Consider the following 21,471-nt stretch of genomic DNA (forward strand, 5'->3'; position numbering starts at 1 on the left):
GATTGCTCACGTGTACAGCGCTGAGTGGATTGAATTTGCCGAGATGCTTTTTGCGGCTACTGTCATAAAATGTGATATTGTAATACTGCATGCCTTGTCAGAAACGACGAGTTTGCTGAGGTGTATTATGCAATATTTAGGGTAACAATTAGGCGCAGGGAATATGTTTCCCAAACATTCGAGCATTTCTCTAAAGCAAAATGTGCTCACTAAAATTTTTAACTGTAAATGATATCCTGAAACCGAGGAAAGTATAAGGGATTTCTGATGTGTGTGATGTTAATATATAATGGTAAATTGGTAGTGTAATTATTTTGTTTTGCAATGCCAATAAATTTCACCGTGTGAGAGAACGTTTACACACTTGACAGAATTTAAAATATTCAGCGATTAATTTTCAGTAACGTTAAAGTGCAAGCTACGAATTACTCGCTGCGAAGACATCGTTATAAACTGCGCATGGGCACTGTCATGCTCTGGAAAGCAATTTTACAGGCTGAAAATTTCTTTATCACTAATTATTTAGCAGTGACTAAATCTTATGCGAAGTAAAATATTAGGGTTGCTTCCAAAACAGAGGCCGGATATAAAACTATATCGAAAGAAATGGAGGTCATCTTATCATGCGACTATAAAGATGTATTTATTCCCGAACTAAACACATATTTAAGCCCGTATGAAGCTGTTTTACGCCCCTTGTCAGAAACGACGAGTTTGCTGAGGTGTATTATGCAATATTTAGGGTAACAATTAGGCGCAGGGAATATGTTTCCCAAACATTCGAGCATTTCTCTAAAGCAAAATGTGCTCACTAAAATTTTTACGGATGCACAGAAGCCTTCAACAACAACAAAAAGAAATGCATATTGGCCCGGGTTTAACGCATGAAAGCGGCATCGGCTATGACGGATGATTGCAGAGGCTGGTTTTGGTGTCGTTTTTTTTTCATTATTAACACCACATTTACCACGTGGGATTGTTTATTGTGCAGTCAAATCCCACATCAGAGGAGCGCCTTTCGAAACGGTTGTGATTGAATCCCCCGTTCTCGAAATCAGCAGCCGAGCGCCCTTAACGTTCAGACACCGCGACAGAGGTTTAAAAGCAAAAAAAAAAAAAAAAAAAAGTACTCACACAACTCTATCGTGAACACAGAAGGCATAGCAGGCATAGAGTGGCCTGTTCAAACTGCATTCTGCTATATAAAGCAGTCTGCGGTGGCATATGTTTTAGCAGCTGCGGTATTCCAAACAGAAACGGGAATATGCAATTTCTGAGCGTTTGCATTAACTTTTATTGGCGGCAACGACCTTTTTTGCTTTGACACGGAGGTAACGACAGTACCAGTTCGTTTGAGACATTGCATGTCAAAGGATCTCAAGCGCCGAAGACCGCGATGGATGATGTCCTTATCCAAGCATGACATGCTCGATACGGACAAGTATATATTTTTATACTTGTCCGTTTCGAGCATGTCATATTTATTTTGCAAGAGGCATATAGGTAAGCAAAAGCACACAGGAACCGCGAAACAAAGAAAACACTCTTGTAAACGTCGCATGCGCGCGCGTAAATCGCTGCGGGCTGGCACGCGACGCGAAAACGCATCCACACTGAGTAGGTTTCGCCGCTGAGCCGCAAGGTGGCGACTCTGCTCGATCTCGAGGCCTAGCTATACGCCATTAGTTGAAGAGCCTCATCTGTGGGGCACCTGACGCCCCTGACGCTTCAGCCCAGAGTTGTACTCCAACTGCACAATGTGTTGTCGCCGTTCAATGTCTTTCTTTGCAGTGATGATGATGATGATATCCTCAGTCATAATGGCACATACCCACGGCGGCGAATTGGCCAGGGTGCATTTCAGATACTAAAGATATGTGAACAAGGAGTGGAGCATTTGGATAATTATGAGTGTTAAACAAATTTAAAGAAAAAATCAAAAGGAACAATGAATTTCCAATCTAGCAGAGGAATCTACCTGATGAAGTTATATAGTCGTGTACAAAATCGCACGTTGGTTTCAGGGGGTATCCCTTGGAGCTTGCGCCGAAGGAGAGGAGAATCGGAAGAGAAGTAACTCAAGTCTAGCGAGCCTATAGTCTACGGAGAGGAGCGAACGCCGGCAGAAGAAAAAAACCGTCTGTATGAGAGGAACTCAATTTTGCCACAAGTCTCCCAAAGGTTGTTTGTTAAACGATAGACCCGAACGACATAAATAAAGATTTAGTTGCGGTATTCTGCAGTGTAAAAGAGTCATGAACACTTAAACATTTCTTTGTTACTTACCACCGTCGTCTTCATCGCCTTCGGGAATTGGAGGAACTGCAATAAATAAATTATTGAAAACAAAAAGTTACTGTTTTATTACTAGTGACGTATTTTATTAACGTCATTTGCTTACAGAGAAAATCGCATTTTCTAGTTTTAACGAGCGCCTCTTTTAATGAACTAGAATTGAAGCGCCTGATCGTCATGCCCTGAGCAGGTGCCTTTTCAAGAGCAGCGTCATACAACGGAGCATGTAAAAGACGAGCAACGGCGGACTGCATCCGTTTGACTTTCAGTTCAGCATACCAGCGCAAGTGTCATGTATACGTTGGGTAGCTTAGGCTGAGTATAATGGGAACACGTGTTATATCATTGGGTAGGTTATGTGTAGTATATTAGATCTTTAGTTACTATGCACAAAAAATAATTAATCATTTGTGAATAAAAACTCAGCTTTACGCAGCAATATCAGGTTAATATAATTTTGTGGTTTACGTCGAGCATAACTGCACTGGACCAATTGTAGGTCCTAATTCATTATCATCAATTAAAAAATTAAAATTTGACTTCATACTACAACCTCAAGTCACATATCGTTGGAGATCTTATGGAAAGTATAATTTCACCAGAATTTATGCTACAGCGTGAACTCATTTATTGTTGAAAAAATCCCAATGAGTAGGATCCAAAATTGAATGCAAAATCACACAATACCTTGCGAAATCCAGCCACCTCTTGGGTTCAAGCATATTTAAACCGGTGCCAATCTTTTCCTCTTCATCGCTTTCCCCATGTACTGCTCACGGTTTTAATGCAGCTGTTTACAATCACAAGCAGTTTGAGCGAGAATTTCGTTCATGTTGTAGTACTTTATCAGCTCGGGTATTAGGTGTGTAGTATGGCTTTATGAACCTTTGAGAATCTGTACGCTTGTTATCAAGCAAAATTTTCCAGTGGTTGCCACTGGTTGACAGTACTGTGTTTTTACAAAAGGGGTTCACTTTTATGCGAAGCATATTAACGTAGGTTTCGGGCCTTCGCGCGACGCCCGGCGGTGGCCACCATTGACCCTGAAGTGGGGTCACGTGACATGACGTCACGTGATGACGTCACACCGGCTGCAGATGGGGCCTCATATCGCGCCGTCGGTCGCCTCCCGGTGGTGGCCACCATTGACCTTGAAGTGAGATCACATGATGTGACGTCACGTGATGACGTCACACCGGCTGCAGATGGGGCCTCATATCGCGCCGTCGGATGTCGCCCGGCGGAGGCCTCCACGCTTCGCGGCGGCGGCGCCACCATCACTGCATCACGTGATATGTGACGTCACGCCAGGGATGAAGCGGCGCGCGCCCGCCGTCGCGTCAGTCTCTGTGCCCGCAACCGCGCCAGCGTCTTTGCGCCGGGAGTGTATGCGGTCAAGATGCCTACGACGATTAACCTAAAACCACGTCTCCGTTACTTAGCCCCATCCACACTGAGGCAGCTGCTTCGCATTCACTGGGCTTAACCTTCATAAGCCTCCAATTTTTTTTCGTAACGGCATATCTTGGGGTACTGCGGTTAGCTTTGGACAGTCATTAGTGCGGGAGCCTTTGAGAGATAATCTTACTTTGAAAGAAATAAACAGGTGTTTATTACGATATCCACTTAATTGAGTTTAGCCGCAGCTGCTAGCTATCTCTAATTTCATTGTTCTCGTGGGGTTGATCGTGACACCGTCCTCCGGGTAATGGTCCGATACGCACTGGTCATTTTTCTTTTCTTCATAATTTGTCCCTTTTATCCACTAATCCCCCCTCATAAAGAACAGCTGAAGGAACAGCTTTGGTTTTCGATTCAGCGTTTTGTCAACTCCGTTTTCTCCTTCCATACTACTATCCTAGCTTTTCTCCACGTCAGAGGAGCGAACAGACTCACTGAATGTTGAGACCAGCTAAAACCAGTGATACGGTCTTTTAAAAAAGGCTCTTGCTTTCTTTTTATTGAAAGCCGCGATGGCAATACTACGAACGTTTTTCTGTATACATCACTTGCAAAGAGAATTGGCTGGACGTCGCCAAGTGAAGGGAGATTAACCTTCGCAAAGAAGTGAGGAGCTTGCGGTGGTTTTCTGAAGATGACCATAGTAACTTCTAAGATACAAATCTGGCCCGTCTTTTTGGACGCCAGTGCGAAAAAAGAACACTACTCTGTAGGTGTCCGAGATAACGGTCACAAAGGGCTGGACGGGAGCCGTACAGTAAAGGAAGCGCTGCGCGATTTCACAAATATTCTTCATAGCAAACCTGTCAACACTGAGCAGAAAGCGTGGGGCACACAAACTTAACTTACAAGTTGCTGGATCGAATCTGTAGAAGACAGTTGCATCTGGCCACGTGCGAGTACTGTCGCGTATGACGGCGTAGGAGGTGAACCGCTGTTTCTAAGAGAAACATACGTGCGTGGATTAGATGAAAAATCAAGGCGAGAAACCGTGCATGCATGAAGATAAAACATTCAAAAATTAATGTTTCTTTTTTTTTTTACGTTAACAGCCTTATAGCAGTGCTTGCGTGTGCGCCTATTTGTGTGTATTTGTGTTTGCGTGTGTGTAGGTGCATGTGAAGCCTCCACCCGCCATCGTTCAGCGGTTTTAGCGGGTCGCAATGGAGGGGGGCTGCTTCCGGACATACGCATATAAAAATGCATTCCCCGCCTACGATGCTCCTCTAATTAGAATTAATTAGAACTCCACGCTGCACTGAAACGAAGAAGGGACGGTGAAGCAAAATTTGAATATGCAGTGGCAAGGCGGATTTTGTAAAAAAAAAAAAACAAAAAAACGAGCAACCAATACTGTTAAATCGCATTTTCTTCATCACGCTGTACATCTTCTACACATATTATTTTTCACTTCAGCACTTTCCAGTGCAAAGTGCTTAGGAAAAACACTATCTTTCATGTTGCTAAGTACACTGTTCTTTCTTTTTCTTTGCTTTCACAGACGCAGTTAATTTTAGACTCTTGTAGGAAGGGAAGAAAAATTATTCCAGGCAATACTTCTTTTTTCTTTGCTCAACTCAAATGCTGCTACACTTTTGCTTTCACCCCTCTCTCCCCCTGTGTTTCTGTTTCGTTAAGCTCTGTTCTCGGAGGATGGGGGGGGGGGGAGACAACGTGGAATCCGACCCCTGCGAGGCAATGGTATCGGAGACGTGAACGCTTTGACATAGTTCGCTTTTAAACCATTCCATGTCAACATCCCAAGCAAGGGGAAAAGTGGCTTTTAAAGGAGTGCATATACTACTGAATGGCTGAATTATTGAAATGTGTTAAAGCACGCACGCACGCACGCACGCACGCACACACACACACACACACACACACACACACACACACACACACACACACACACACACACACACACACACACACACACACACACACACACACACACACACACACACACACACACACACACACACACACACACACACACACACACACACACACACACACACACACACACACACACACACACACACACACGCACGCACACACACACACACACACACACACACACACACACACACACACACACACACACACACACACACACACACACACACACACACACACACACACACACACACACACACACACACACACACACACACACACACACACACACACACACACACACACACACACACACACACACACACACACACACACACACACACACACACACACACACACACACACACACACACACACACACACACACACACACACACACACACACACACACACACACACACACACACACACACACACACACACACACACACACACACACACACACACACACACACACACACACACACACACACACACACACACACACACAAAGGGTTTATCCGCGCGCGCGCGGATAAACAATTTTTATAAATGTAGAAATTTTATACTACTGAAAGAGTGGGGGTTATTGTATGCTATACAGGTGGAATTAGCATCATGTTCTCACGCGACAATGTCTGTTGCCGTCTCCCACATGCTTCGGAAGCTGATAAGGTCCGTGGAAAGTACGTAGGGTTGTCATTTCTGGCTAGGTTCCATTTCTTGAATATTCAAGCCTCCTTACCAGTTCACACCTACCCTAGGTGGTGGAACAATATTTACGTGCGTCACTATCGGTCACATGGTATCTATACAGCCGAGTCCACAATGCTGCGTCTAAATACAATTAGAAGGCTTCGGCTTAGAAAGTCGGAAACCTCAAATAATATAAGGGTGCCCTTTCCACTGGCTTTCTTACGGCCTACCTGACGTCTTCATGGTATTAAAAAAAAAGAAAAACATTGTGGACGAGGTGTATGACTCGACAACATTAGTAGGAGTAGTGGTATAAAACATTTATTTGGGAAAATGGGTTATCGGTTAAGGGCGGGGTTGGTAGGGTCCTCAGTACGGGTTGCCGTTGGCTGATGCCGCTGCCCGTGCTCTCGCAAGCAAGGTCCTTTGTGGCGGAAGGTCGGAGCTAGACAGGGCCACCTCCCAGTTCGCCCACGTTGGGTTTTCTTTACTAAGTATGGCTTAGTTTTTTTGGCAAACCCATACCATATGGTAGAGGTCTGCTTTTTGGCCGCAAACCTTGCATTCAGCTGATAATTTACCCGGACTAACTGCGTATTGATAGGTTCTGTCTTCCGGTTCCCCTTACGAATCCGCGTTCGCGTGCGTGCACTTTGCTGCTCGCTTAGTCACTAATTCCTAGACCTTTATGACCATACCAGTTAGGAAACTCCACTTCGAAAAGTGACCAGCTTCAGCATACTTTCTCGGGTGCTTATGAAGTGTTGCGCCATCTAGAAGCCCTAAACATTTCTACTAATGCACCTCTTCAGCTGATTTTCTTGGTCAGGTGGTTGTGAATTTATCAAAAATGTGAAAATTGACACCTTAGAGTTTACTTCAATGACCGCGGGCGCCGCCACTATTCGTATGCAGTTGAATTTCGGCCAATCAAAACCTCTGTTTTTTGATGCATGGGCCCCATGGGAAGTTTCGAAACTGGTAATATTTTAAAGAGGTCGATCTGATTAATTCCTTAGTGCGTGCCTCTTTTATCTCACATATTCTCATTGACATACAGTCGTAAGCTGTCACATTATGTGCACGGCCCCCAGATGTAGACATAAAGCGCCGCTTTAAGCGAGGCGTATCAACATGCCTGCATGGCCCTTTGGATCCATGCAGATGTTTTCTGATTGGAGATACAAGGGTACATTGTTCGTTTCCCATCTCATTGACATGACTTGATTCCCATGTCAGAATCAGAATCATATTTATTGACGCTGTCGTGGTTAATAAGCAGGATTCTGGTTCCCTTATTTTGCGACTGGATGGTAAGGTGGCGGTGTAACGCCAGTAGAGCGTGACACCGCCACGTTCCAGAAACTGGTCGAAGTTAAAGTTAGCCAAGATTTGCTCCAGAACCTCCAAAGCGTGTGTTGTGCCCGATTTATCACGCCGGCTGATTGCTACCGTTTATTCAAGGCCACGTGAAAGTAAACATGACCACGTTACAAACATTACTGTGATAGTTCCGCTGCGCGTTCCTAGCTCTCAAGCCCCGACCCCCTGGTGTATGACTTACACTCAAGATCCACAAGCGTTAGCGTAAATTGGCCGAAGGGAAGAACCTATTAGCGCGGGAGTGATTATTCTATAGTGGGGGGATATGAAATACGGATTGACTTGCTGTTAACAACAAAGTAAGAGTGGCTACAGACATTTAATTACGGGACGGCCCTCTAGCATGTATATCCGATCGATTCTGATAATTGAGCATTTCCTTCACGTGTGACTACTTAACTTGACGCATTTTCCTATAATCACTAGGCTAACCTCGAATAATATATATTGTGTATATATACTTATGCATGGCATTATACTTATTGTTCTCGTCCAATATCAGCTACTTCTCGCCACTACAGTTCAGCAGACACAGTATGTCGAGTTGAATTATTATAACGAAGTTGATTACCATGTGCAGCTCTTTAACAAAGCTACATGTGTGGGCGGAAGAAGAGGTGCCAGAGAAGAGACTGAGAAATCTATTGGGCTACAAGTGCCCCTGCTGGTGAAAGAGAAGGCAGTCAAATACCTTTCGCAGAGCAATGGGAAAGCCTAATCTGGCTGATTTTATTTCATTTCTTTTGCCCAAAATGTCCAAGTGGGCACTACGTAGGGGCACAGGGCATTGATTGTGTCATCGCCAGCTAACAGTAGCGGCTATATCAAAAATAAAGAAAATGACAAAAATATATAAGTGCGATGTACACACCAGTATACACAGTTGTGTGCAAGCAGCAGGGTTGCGGTAAACGTAAAAATAAGAGTTATAGATACATAACAACCAGTGACAAAAACATAGCGAGGGTGGGAAAAAGTTCTCATTCAGTTCTGGAAAGATGGCTCATCCTCTTATTCCCTAATTGCTAGATGAAACACTGCGACCCGTAATAAATGTGTTCATTCAAATGCAGTTTTTGCTTTATGGTCGTTGTCGATGTGAGGAAAGTTATGAGCGGCAAGTTTAATGTTCTCGGTCCTGTAGTGCACATTGCACTATGTCGAAACATTGCAAGATGAGCTCTGCACTTAATTTTTAAGAGCTTAAGATGTATCTAGAGCCTAATCATGAAAGTGCTGAAACACCAAGAATGGTCACTTGCAGCAAAACACGTAATTTTGTTTTGTAGAGATTTCAGTTTGGATATTAGGTGTAATTGATGAGGTTGGAGACAAGCGCATGATATTCAGGCTTTGTTGTATGACGCCGGTATGAACAGAGTTTTCTTTTATTTATTACCAATACTATACCAATATGGCAATATGATCGTTATAATTAACTGAGAGTTTTGTATGCATTGGCTAACTGTATTAAATATGCAATGTAATCAGTGGTGACGCAGCTTCTCAAAAGATGACAGAACTTTCGTGTTCAAGAAATAATTATACTCTGATAACGTACACTTCATGATAGCCTGCCTGCATCAAGAAATTCTCTCATTTCATTGCAAGAAATAAAAAGTGAACGTGAAAAGTGAAAGTGAAAGTATTTGCTTCGAAAGCCAACGAACATGTTGGAAACATTTTAAGACAACATAACGGTAATTGAGATATTTCAGAGGCATGTCATATGGATCCAGATGAAGTTTCACATGAAGGCAGCGTACGGGCTGTGCTCCCTATCTTAACCATAGAAGGGGTCTTGTGTTGTTTGCGAAAAAGAAGCCTAAATGACGAGTTTGTTACGCGTTTTCATATTCGCCTTTTGCAAGACACAAATTTCGTGAGGCAGTCTGGGATCATGAGTGATGTACTGAAAAAGAAGCAGGTCGCAAAATGAAAACGAACGAGCCATGTTTGTGTCAGCAAAGCGACTGATGAAATACACAAGCAGAATTATTCCAGAAGGACGCATGATTACCTGCGGTGTCATTATCGACAGCCTATAGCTGTAATGCCGGCGGTCGTTGCGTGTCTGATTGGAAAAAGTGGGTTTCTTGGACAAATATCTAGATCAACGTCTCTGTCTTGTTTGATGTTATGCGTTGGAAAAAAAGAAATCTAGTGCGCGAACTAGGTTCCATGTTTCGAAAGGTGCACCCATATTAAATAATTGAAGAAAAAATCACTCATGGTCTCTTCTCTACTTATATATAACCAAGAACTATGCTTGCAAAGGAATCGCACACAAAGACTGCGGGATAGTGGCTCGACTTCACTGGTGCGGAATCGTGTACAGGATTTTGCTTTAAATGTTTCGCTCAATTAAAAGGTTTTCCCGACAAAAAAAAAAAAAAAAAAAAAAAAAAAAGTCAACACCATGCAGCATCATCGCCCTGCTGTCTCAAGTGCACTCTTTATTCCTAGAATGTTGCTCTCCGGAGCTTCATGTGCCTCGCTCTAATCGACTCGAAGAGCGTTTTCAGATAGCGATGAGAAAAATGTTGAGAACAACAGGAATAATGGGCCGGCATATTCTGTCTTGACTGCCATTCCTTTTTGAAACGAATACGGAAATTCGCAAGAAGGTGGAGAAAAGTAGAACTAGCGTGTCTCTATTTGGAAAATATGCGCTAAAATCAGCGTATCTCGACCGGCCGGCGGGCGCAGTTTGCAGGTTGAATGTGTAGATCTTTGCGATTTCAATGCACCGTCTGCATAAAAGTTGTTTTCCGCTGAATTCCCATGAATGCATTTTTATTTTGTGCAATTTCTCTGCTGTCTTCTCGAGACTGGGCCTGATTAGATATCCTATAATCCCCCTTTATTCTCTTTCACGTGTGGTTGTTTTCGAATTCTGCGTATTTTTTCCTAACAAATGTAAGAGACAAAACACGTCGCTAAACACAGGTATGGTGCTGAGAACATGATCATCTAACTGATCACCCAACTTCGGGTTTTTTCGGGTGAGATGCTTATTCCACCTTTTTGGCTCATGGACAGGTGTCTCGAATAAGCCTGTACCTGGGATTGTCAAGTTCGAAAAAGGATCACATAAGTAAGAGCACCTGCGGCTTGCGGGTCATCATTAGCACTAAGTGGGAGTTAAGTGTGAAGTCTTTTAGTACAGTCTTTTAGTACAGGCATAAAAATCGTAAGGTGATGTACAATAATTTTTTTTTTTTTAGTTTACAGGAACGTTACAAGTGTGTTACGCCAACGTTGTAGTTTTGTTGTGCTGTGCTGCAAATAATTGTTCACAGACACGTTATGTGCCTTTCTTTCTTTATATATATTTTTTTTGCTCGCAAAGTGAGACAGCTTGAAGTGAATCCGGACTTGCCCAGGACTGCAGTGCTACACTGAGATTATTTCGAAAGATCATTTATAGTAGTGGCCGTCAACTTGCACGTCCGTTTAAGCACGCTGGTTAGGGCGCAGGAATTCGAACATGGTAACACGAACCACCTCAGGCTCACATATTCGAACCTCAGTTTGCCTCAGAACGGGCATAGCGCGGTAACTTTGCGGAGCCTCTTCCGAGCGTAGGAGAGCATCCTGGTTTCGGGTCGGGGGACGCTTATTGTACACATTTTCGTCGGCGGTGGCTTTCGAACCAACATTTTCGAGGGCTGCGCTGTTTACAACGACACTGACACAATTAACAAAGACTTTCGTACCCGCCTTCTTTAATCCTACCCCTGTAAATTTAAGCAAACCAGCTGTAGTAAAGAAACACGCTTCAACTAGGCAAATCAAAAGCGCTACCGAACCACACTATAGACAGAAGCGGAAGATAAAGCCACTAGGCGCTTTGAATAATTTTTCTCTCCACCATCTTCCTTGAAAATGAAGTGGGAATTCCTTCTCTCCAGATGGCGCTGCGGATGACGACGCCAAATCACGTGGGAATTCCGCAACAGGCAGACGACCATTGGCTATTGTCTAATGTCGCAGGAAATTTATAGCAAGGTCACAAAAATGGAAATAGACGAAGAAGGGGAGTGTAGTATGGGAAGTGATCATAAACGTATTAGTCTGCAGATGGGGCCCTTGATGAAAAGAGAAATGGAACTTAGACAAAACGTAAACGCAAAATTAAACGACGATCAAATAGCGCAGATAGCAGCAGACATAGAAGAAGCAATAGAGAAAAGCCCCATGGAAGACTGGGATTATGAACAGGTAGAACTACTCATAAGGAGTAAAATTCAGGAGGTTAAAGTACAAACCGCTGGAATGGAAAGAGAAAGCCACGGAGCTGGTGGAATAAGGAAATCAGGGAAGCTATTGAACAACGAAGGGCTGCTTCAAAGGAACACCGAATGGCAAAGAAAGCACAGGCTTCTCAGGAGGAAATCGACCGAAAATGGGAACCATATCGACAAAAGAAACTTCAAGTGCAGGCCCTCGTCCAAAGTAAAATAAGACAGTCCACCGATCGCTGGATGGCTGATATACACGATGCCTCTAGAGGAGGAGCAAGAAAATTCTGGAACCATATAAGCTGGCTAGGAAAGAAGAATCAAAGAAAGCAAGATCGGATTCAAGATAACGAGGGAAATTGTTTAAAGGGAGACAACGGAGTGAACTACATTACATCAGTTATAGCCGAGTCATTTAAGAGCGACGATAGGGTAATCTCCGCAAATCAGGAAGCAACACAAGGTAGCAGAATACAAAGCACCTTAGAACTGACCAATCTAAACTCGAAAAAGGCAGACAAAAATATTCCTAAAAACACATCTACAGGAATAGATGGAATTCCGATCAAGCTGATTAATGAACTCGGTCCAAAAAGTAAGGAAACGTTGCTAAAAGCTTTGGAAACAGTCATAACGAATAAGCAAATTTGGCGGCAGAGTAAAATGAATTTGATTTATAAAGGGAAAGGAGAAAGGATGCACATAAAATCCTACAGGCCGATTACTATAACATCTGTAATGTACAGGTTAGCCATGCAGGCGGTGAAATTAAAGGTGCAAGCATGGGTTGAAAGTAACAAGATACTCGGAGAACTTCAGAACGGCTTTAGAAATGGTAGGCGCTTAGATGATAGCCTGTTCGTGCTTACCCAATGCATCGAAATATCTAGAGTGGAAAATAGACCTTTGTATTTAGCCTTCCTGGACATAAACGGTGCGTACGACAACGTAAGCAGGGAACTCCTGTGGAACATATTAAAAGAAGAAGGTATCGGTTATGAGATAATAGAGTTCCTACAGGAAATATACCGGGATAACAAAGTAGAAATTACGTGGGAAGGGATAACAAGTACGGAGGATGTCAAAGTATGCAAAGGATTAAGACAAGGCTGTCCTCTATCCCCGGTGCTGTTCATGCTTTATAAGGTTTATATATGATAAACCTGGAACGGAGGATACAAGACAGTAACCTAGGTTTTAACCTGTCATATAGATTAGGTGGAAAGGCGGTAGAGCAGCGCCTCCCCGGTTTGATGTATGCAGACGATATTGTGCTGCTAGCTGAGAGTCTGGAAGAATTGCAAACTCTAGTTAAGTATTGCGGAGACCAAGGGGACGCTCTAGGCTTCAGTTTCAGCGCAGTTAAGTCGGGTCTGGTGATTTTCAACGGCTCAACTGATCAGGGTCTTAAAATACAAGGCCTTGAAATACCTAGAGTAGCACAATATAAATATTTGGGGGTATGGGTAAACGAAGGATTGGCATACATTGGAAAGCATGAGCAATCACTTAAGGCCAAAGGGCGAAGGAATGCCGGGATAATGAAGCATAAGGCATTGTGGGGATACAATAGGTATGAGGTATTGAGGGGTATTTGGAAAGGAATTATGGTGCCCGGACTTACTTTCGGAAATGCGGTTTTGTGCCTAAAATCAGAGGTACAGTCGACATTAGAAACAAATCAGAGATCCGTTGGACGATTAGCACTAGGTGCCCACGGCAAAACTACCAATGAGGCGGTACAGGGAGATATGGGCTGGGCATCTTTCGAAGTACGGGAAGCTCAGAGTAAAATATTATATGAGGAACGCCTGAGGAAATTGGACAGTAACAGATGGGCAGCTAAGGTATTTAAATACCTGTACCTAAAAAGCGTTGACTCACAATGGAGGAAAAGAACTAGGAAACTAACTAGTAAGTATGCTAGTAACAAGGATGGAGAAATAAAGAGCATTAAGCAACAGGTGAAAAACACAGAAGGTAAAAATTGGATAAATTCGATGAAAAAAAAAAAAAAACAGAGTGTGGAATTATATCGAAAGTAAAAAATGCAGATCAGGAAGGAAGAATTCTTTGATAACTCAAGAGGCAGTGCCCTACTTTTTGAAGCTAGATCAGTGTGCCTTAGAACACGCAGCTACAAAAAGAAGTTTAACAATGGAGAGGACGCATGTGCTGTATGTGGAAACTCCAGGGAAAGAATTGACCATATTATACTCGAATGCAATGGTATCCATCCGGAAGTTGATGCAGGCGCAATCACTGTTCCTGAAGCTCTGGGATTTAGAGATAACAGTGGCCGGGTGAATAAACCGGCGGTGGAAACTAGCAAAAAACGGCTGGAAGATTGGTGGCTTAACAGCAGAGAAGTGACATAATGTTAGTAATGTAGGAGCAAAATTTAATAAATAGAATGATGGTTTAGTTAACCATTCTAAATCAATAATTAAGATATATGGAGAAAAATGAGCATGATAGCTACTGCTACCACCCCGTTTCAAAGGGGACGCTCCTATATTCCGTCCCATCCATCCAAACCGAGTTACGAGCTAATAGAAGCGAACGTTCCAAAAAAAAAAAAAAAAAAAAAAAAGAAAGGTCATCTCCTCGTCGACAGCATAGGCGTCAGCATGAAATGCATCGAAGAAAAAACATTCTCGGATGGCTGATAGATATCGGTATTTGCAGATGGTTATAAGCCGGGGTCCTGACTGCTAAACATGTGGCCGGCTTTACTCGCTTCCAATTTTTTTTGATCGCTCATGGCCTCCCTTGGCGTTTTCGTGACGTGTGCCGCCGCCGCTATTAATTACTACTCTCACAGTTGAACAGCACGCTGTGCGCTACCCGCAACTTTGGCTGCTCTACGCGTTATAGAGCTCGCACGCTACGCTTCAGAAACCTTAGCGAAGCATTAGGCCGCCACCTTGTTGCCTCCCTGTGCACCTAAAGCTGCCGTTCGGAACACAGGCAAGGCTTTTACTTCAAAAGCTATTATGCAGATCCAAACTCCGCGATACTTCACCGTTTTCAGTACACATGTGCAGGTGGCCGGCGCATCGCACTTAATACGCCGAATACTGTATGGCGCCGCAGCAGAAGGTGCTCAGAACGCTGTACTAGAAGTAGCGCAGTTGTCGGCGTAGGAAAACTATTATTCAATCGATACTAGATTTCTGGGTAGTTGCTCGTCATCCTCGTTGGCTGTCGCCACCTGGAGAAAATGGTTGGAGGATGGGTGGCTGGCGCTCCGGTATATCGGGACCACCGTGATCGGGACATTTTAGTACGGTACGTGTGGAGGCGAATAGGGCTGCTGCATGCATACGGCAGCAACCTTGATATTTTGGGGCGGGAAGCGTGCGTGTAAAACTGGTGGCACAATGCCGCATCCGCTCTGCTGAGTTATTTATGTGTATGTGTGTGGATTCCAAGGGAAGGAAAGCGTAGCAGGGGGCGGCAGAAAGTTAGGTGGGCGGATGAGATTAAGAAGTTCGCAGGGGTCAAGTGGATGCAGCTAGCACAGAACCGGGTTAAGTGGAGAAATATGGGAGAGGCCTTCGCCCTGCAGTGGGTATAATCAGGCTGCTGCTGATGATGATGATGTGTGTGGAGAGGGGGAAAGGTATGATTCATTTGTGCATGTAATTTTTAAGGATGAGTGTGTATGTTAAATGTTCTGTGGTTGGTGGTGTGATATGTTGCTGTATTCGTCTATAAATGCTCTGGCCTCTCCTCACAGCGCTCGACGGATCTCGTACGAGCCTGTTGGTGCGTTCGTTGCTAGAAAGGGAAGCGTGACCTGGTGTTCAGATGATTGAAATGAGAAAGATTGTGCCTTTTGAATCCCGTTGGAGGATGGCTTCTTTTGGTAGCAGACAGGAGGTGCACGTCCACAATGCAGTTTGTGAGTCGGCTATGGCGGTCAGTATTTTGATGTCCTCATTCGTCGGGTCACCCGAGATGCAGCGGATGTCAAATGTAATAGCTATCTCTTTTGCTGCCCTTTTTGAGAGCATGTATATGGGACCACCAGAGATTTGTTTGTCGCCGGTCCGATTCGTGTTCTTATGTTCATGGATTCCGGGCTTTCCGGGTAGCTTGCGACGTTCGTGTAAATGACATAAATTTTAAGCGATAGGGCATTATTTTTTCGGCTGGAAAGCCGTCGCCGTACCCTAGCTTTAGGGCAAGGTTTCAATGACAAGTCAGAAACGTCTCGAAAAAATGCAACAGCGCCGACATACGGCAACCACCGCAACTCCACTAAGACTTGATACGCCGTTGCCAAGACAGACGGCGCTTCCGTCTTCTAGGTTTGAAAGCGACTTTCATTGTTCAAATTGCGCCTCTATCTCGATATCTCAGTGCTGAGGCACCGCTATTGCGTCCTACCATTAAGGCGGAGCTTAAGTGTCCCCCTAATTTTCCCCCGAACTGCCTGTCGAGTGCCTAAACAGGACATCGCCTCCTTCCTGCACAGCGTCCGCAGGGCATATTTCTTGGTACTGACGCCCTCTTGATTTTCGCTCAGATCGTGTAGGTTGGGGCTACACGGTCATATAGTAAGGGGCTGTGTATTTGTGGCTACCAAGTTTTTTTTAATTTTAAGCAAGGCTCTACCGGTGCGTATGCTGCGAAGCCTATAACTGAACTGCCCAATGGGCTTGGTAAGATCTTCCACGTTGCAGTGAACATATGCTCATAACACCTTCGGCCAAGTTGGTTTAGTTTGTTGGGTTTAATGTCCAAAAGCGACTGAGGCTATAAGGGATGTCGTAATGGAGGGATCCGAAAATTTCGACCCCATGGAGTACTTTTAACGTTCATTGAAAAGCACAGTAGACGGGCGCCTTGCTTTTCGCCTCCACCGAAAAGCGGACGCCACGGCCGGGATTCGATCCCGCACCCTTGGGAGCAGTAGTCGAGCGCCGTAACCACTGCGCCACCCCGGCGGTGCAGAAGAGGAGGAGGTGGATGAGCTAAGCTTTGCCACCGCCGGTCTCGTGGGAGAGCGCGAAATCCTGTCATGCGCGCCTCCGAAAGCGAAGTCGGTCGACGCCTGACAGAGATCGAGAGGAAATGCTGCCCTTCGCATTGCATGAGGGCGACGTTAAATCTATGGAAGATTTCAAACCGGTTTTTCTGCCGCTGCTGGCACCTGATGCACACAACAGCTCAGCGAAAAATATGGCGATACCCAGGAACCATTATTGCAAAATAGCTTTCAGAAATATATTTATTGGTTTACTCTTAAAAACATGCATGTTGTGGGCGATATAGAAAACGTTAGCACTCCATTCAGCGATCCACAAGCGTGAGATGTGCTGTGTGACGAGCGCACATAAAGAAAATACTGGACTGTGGACGAAGAAATTTTCTGTGCTAATGTTGTACTCCGTACAGAGACTGAGAGAAAGCAACATCATAGAAAATTTTCGCTTAACTTGAGCGCAGAAGAAATAAAACCCTTTGCCTCTTTTTTTTTTTTTCCTCTTGACTCATTACTTCGTCGTGCCAAGACCGAATGGCCCGACTTTCCACGTTAACAAATTGACTCATTATAGTTTAAGAGAATTTCGCACAGCTTACAGAATAATAAGATAGGATGAACGCGATGGTTGAGATGATACAACATGACAGGTGGCGAATTAAAATACATAGCCTAAGAGGTTGTCGCGCTAGTCTGCTGGTTGAAACTAAGGTGGAGAGTTCGTGACAGCAGTGTATCTTAATAACACTCGGGGATATGGAATTAGAAAGCTTTTCTTTCTTGCGTTGGATATTGCTTAAACGATAAATTTTCAGATCCTCTTACAAATGTTTGGCTTCACGTTAGGGCTTATACACATAGGTTCGCCGTGTTTTTTGGACGATGTCTGTGTGAATTTGCCGACAAGTGGGGAACGAACATTCGTGTGGAATTGCGTGTTCTATATTGTAAGCGTACGCATGCACACTCGCACGCATATCTATGCGCTGATGAACATCACTCACTCACTCACTCACTCACTCACTCACTCACTCACTCACTCACTCACTCACTCACTCACTCACTCACTCACTCACTCACTCACTCACTCACTCACTCACTCACTCACTCACTCACTCACTCACTCACTCACTCACTCACTCACTCACTCACTCACTCACTCACTCACTCAATCAATCAATCAATCAATCAATCAATCAATCAATCAATCAATCAATCAATCAATCAATCAATCAATCAATCAATCAATCAATCAATCAATCAATCAATCAATCAATCAATCAATTAATCAATCAATCAATCGAACGCAAACAAGAAATGCACACACGCACGCACTTGGACGATGATGGACTGGAACGCAGAAAGGAGAGAGCTAAGAAGGTAAAGGAATGGCGACCTCATTGGCAGGCGTGTATGTTCACATTCTCACTTTTTGCTTATTTCCTCGAATATAACTCGCATTCGTGCGTGACAAGCGGGGGCCTAAATAAAGAAGGGACACCAAAAATAGGGGGTGTAGTTTTCCGCCCTATGTGTAAATTTAGAAATAATTTGAACTGTACTTACCGATGGCTTTGGAGGCATAATGTCGCCCTCAATTAGATCTGAAAAAAAAAAAGAAAAAAGAAAACACGCAGCGAAATGAGCGATCAGTTCCACGTAGTTTAGGTCAAGATGTAAGCAGATAGAGTGTTATTGCGTGCTCGAAAGTACGGTGCAGAATAGCTTATATCTCTATTGCGCTCTGTAAAAAAGAAAAGCGCTGAATGAACTCTTTCGTTTAGCACAATGCGGTCGCTTCTTTCTTTTTTTTATTTTAATATAAATAAAGCGCATTCGTTCCGTCGTCATTCTGTAGTGTATGGCGAGGTGTGCTGAGCATTGTAGACCGCAGTAATTGACTTGTTCCCATGAAACACAAGGCGATTATTACTGTCTAAGGGCGTAGGAATTAAGAACATAAGGCAGTGAACAAAAATACATTTTCTCTTTGTTCAAAATAAAATTATTCAACCTAAAACACCTATATGCTGCTTTATAATGCAATAATTCTCATCTGCGTTGAGGATGATGGGGGGGGGGGGGGGGGCAACTTTTTCATACAGTAGTAAACAAAACCGAAAAATGGTTGGTTAAAGGCTTATATGGTTAAACTCGCAAAGCAATTCAAGCCATGAGAGAGAGGGCTCCAAAAATTTCTACCGCCTGGGGCTCTTGGCCATGCACTGGCAGCAAACAGTGCACGGGCGCCTCGCTTTCGCTTCAGACGAGAAGCAGTCGCTGAAGCAGTTCGTTGTTTCAATTTTGGGATCTCATGGGTGCTTCTCACTGCGTTGATTTTCAGTCTGTTTTCATCTATCACTAACTTGCTGCCATTTTCAAGTAATCATGTGGTTACATGTATTACTGCATATTTTTACGAGCAGTAAACCGAGTACTCCACGCACGAGGTTCGCGTGAAATCATGAAAACTGCTCAAATGGCAATTATTCTCGGTCACAGGTCTGGGATAAACCACCACCAGCTTTTAGTGCATTTAAATGTAGCGCAGTCCACGGTTTTACAAGCGTTCAAAAGGTGTATATTCAGATGATATCTGCATCTTTAATTTACAAAGGAGAAAGGCCATATTGGCCAACTAGCTAGACGAGAGTGACGAGACGAAAAACTCCATAGGCATCATTTGCGAACGCTTTACTCTGGTAAGAGAAATGTACAGTGAGGCGTCATGTGCAATGATGTGCGCTAACGGCGATCCAGCTGCAAATATAAATAGTTATGAAAATAATTCAGTTTCAAGGAGAATATAGGCAAAGTAATATATCGGGTTGGTAGGTAATCAATGGTAAGGATCGATTTTGTTGGACAGATTGCAGCTATCTTTGTGCCCGAATGATGGGATACGTTGTATACGTCGCCGCAAATGCACTTAGTATGAACTTGATGTGCATTCCGGGCTTGTTGCTCCGAATAGCCACCGCCGTGCCCGGTTTGAGAGGGATTTGTCACGGAAGAGTGAAATTCCTGTCGGCTACAGGGTGCGGCGGCGCCGTCATGAGATGTGGCGTAAAAGGAGTAAACTCACTGGAACTCTAATCTAGCGATGCGGCAGCCAGCGGAACTAAAGACCTGATACGGCTTCGCCAAACCAGATGGCGCCTCTGCGTTCTAGTGCATAGTGTGCCTCGATGCACGGGCCCGCATCGAGGCACCCTACTAGTGCATAATGATCAAACTACGTGTCTACGTCAAGGTAGAATCAAGAGACGCTGGAGCCTAGAAGAACGATAGGCGCCTTGCATGAGGGTATACGTAGTGTTGGCTGATTGATTGAAAATGATTCAGTTTGATTTGTTGGCTGATTGATTAGTTGGTAGGCGAGGAAACCAGCGGGGTGTAGACAAATAATTAGAGTGCGTGAGATGACCTGCGACTGGTATTAGAGCTACGTTGTCTGACATTCAACTAGATGCGTATAATAGCGCGGCGGCTTCGTTTGAGGATGTGTCTCTTCGGGATGGTGGTGCCCGACGATCAGGGAGAATTCTTAAGACGAATGCCGAGAAGGCGGAGAACACTCGGTAGGAGGCCGGTAGACTGCTGGATCGAAGGTGGGAAACTGAGGCACGAACGTTACAAGGGGAAGCGAAGCGCCATAAGTGTGCGGAGGAAGCAGAGCTGGAACGTCAGCAAGCTGTCGACGATCATAATCGCAGGGCTGAAGCTGAGTTGGTCAGTAAAGCCAAAGACGCTGAGCTGAAACGTAAACGTCGTTTGATAGCAGACAAAGAAGCGGGCGTGATCAAAATAGCATCAGAGTAGAAACAAACGAGGCCATGAGTGCGAACGCTGTCGCGTCTACTCTTAAGACAAAGCTTGGGCATCCTACTATTTTTTTAAGTGGGATATTTCTCAACCTCATACGTCAGTAGCTACAGCGCTATAGACAGGTATCGATTGGGAGAAATTGCATTTGCCACAATTTTACCTAAATTAAAATATATTTAAAACGTTTATTGTGTCCAATACTTGGCCTTGGGTGTCCTTACAACCACAGGAATGCCATATTGTTACGGAGATGAAGAAGTCTCGAACAGGAGCAGAAAAAGGAAGCAGGAAGAGGAGATTGAAGCGTGCGCGTTCAGTTGGTCCTTGGCTTATGGTGCCTGTGTCGCTATCCGTTGGTTGTGTGAACTTCGCTTGTCAAACTCGCCAGAAGGTCACCGTGGTCACGTTACGGGCGTAACAATATATTGCTTCTTATAGCGCCAAAGTTTGGTGCCTCAATCCCTTTAAACACGGCAGCAAAAACGTGCGCACTTTAGCGGCAACTTTCTGTTTTTATGGAATATATGTTGTGAATACGTAAACTTTTTATGCAAATATACCAAAATGAACATGCATACCACTAGATTGGATTCGTATAAGTTTACTGTACAAAACTTCATTCTGACACTGCAGTTTTGTAAAAATTGTAGTCATAGCAAATTTTTCTCGTCTCTG

The 21,471-nt window shown here is 44.1% G+C and overlaps 1 protein-coding gene across 1 annotated transcript in view; it reads right to left on the reverse strand.

The window, feature by feature from the left end:
- Window positions 1-21,471, reverse strand: part of LOC146171869 (low choriolytic enzyme-like) — a 68,274-nt gene that overhangs the window by 16,898 nt on the left and 29,905 nt on the right. The window contains exons 2-4 of the mRNA XM_084586274.1: window positions 18,535-18,572; window positions 4,606-4,696; window positions 2,287-2,322 (exon numbers count right to left, since the gene is read on the reverse strand). Of these exons, the coding sequence (XP_084442400.1) occupies window positions 2,287-2,322; window positions 4,606-4,696; window positions 18,535-18,572 (165 nt within the window). The remainder of the gene's footprint in view (window positions 1-2,286; window positions 2,323-4,605; window positions 4,697-18,534; window positions 18,573-21,471) is intronic.

Source organism: Amblyomma maculatum, unplaced genomic scaffold, assembly GCF_055883805.1.
Source record: "Amblyomma maculatum isolate TAMU_Amacu unplaced genomic scaffold, ASM5588380v1 scaffold_18, whole genome shotgun sequence".
In the NCBI taxonomy this organism is placed as follows: domain Eukaryota; kingdom Metazoa; phylum Arthropoda; class Arachnida; order Ixodida; family Ixodidae; genus Amblyomma; species Amblyomma maculatum.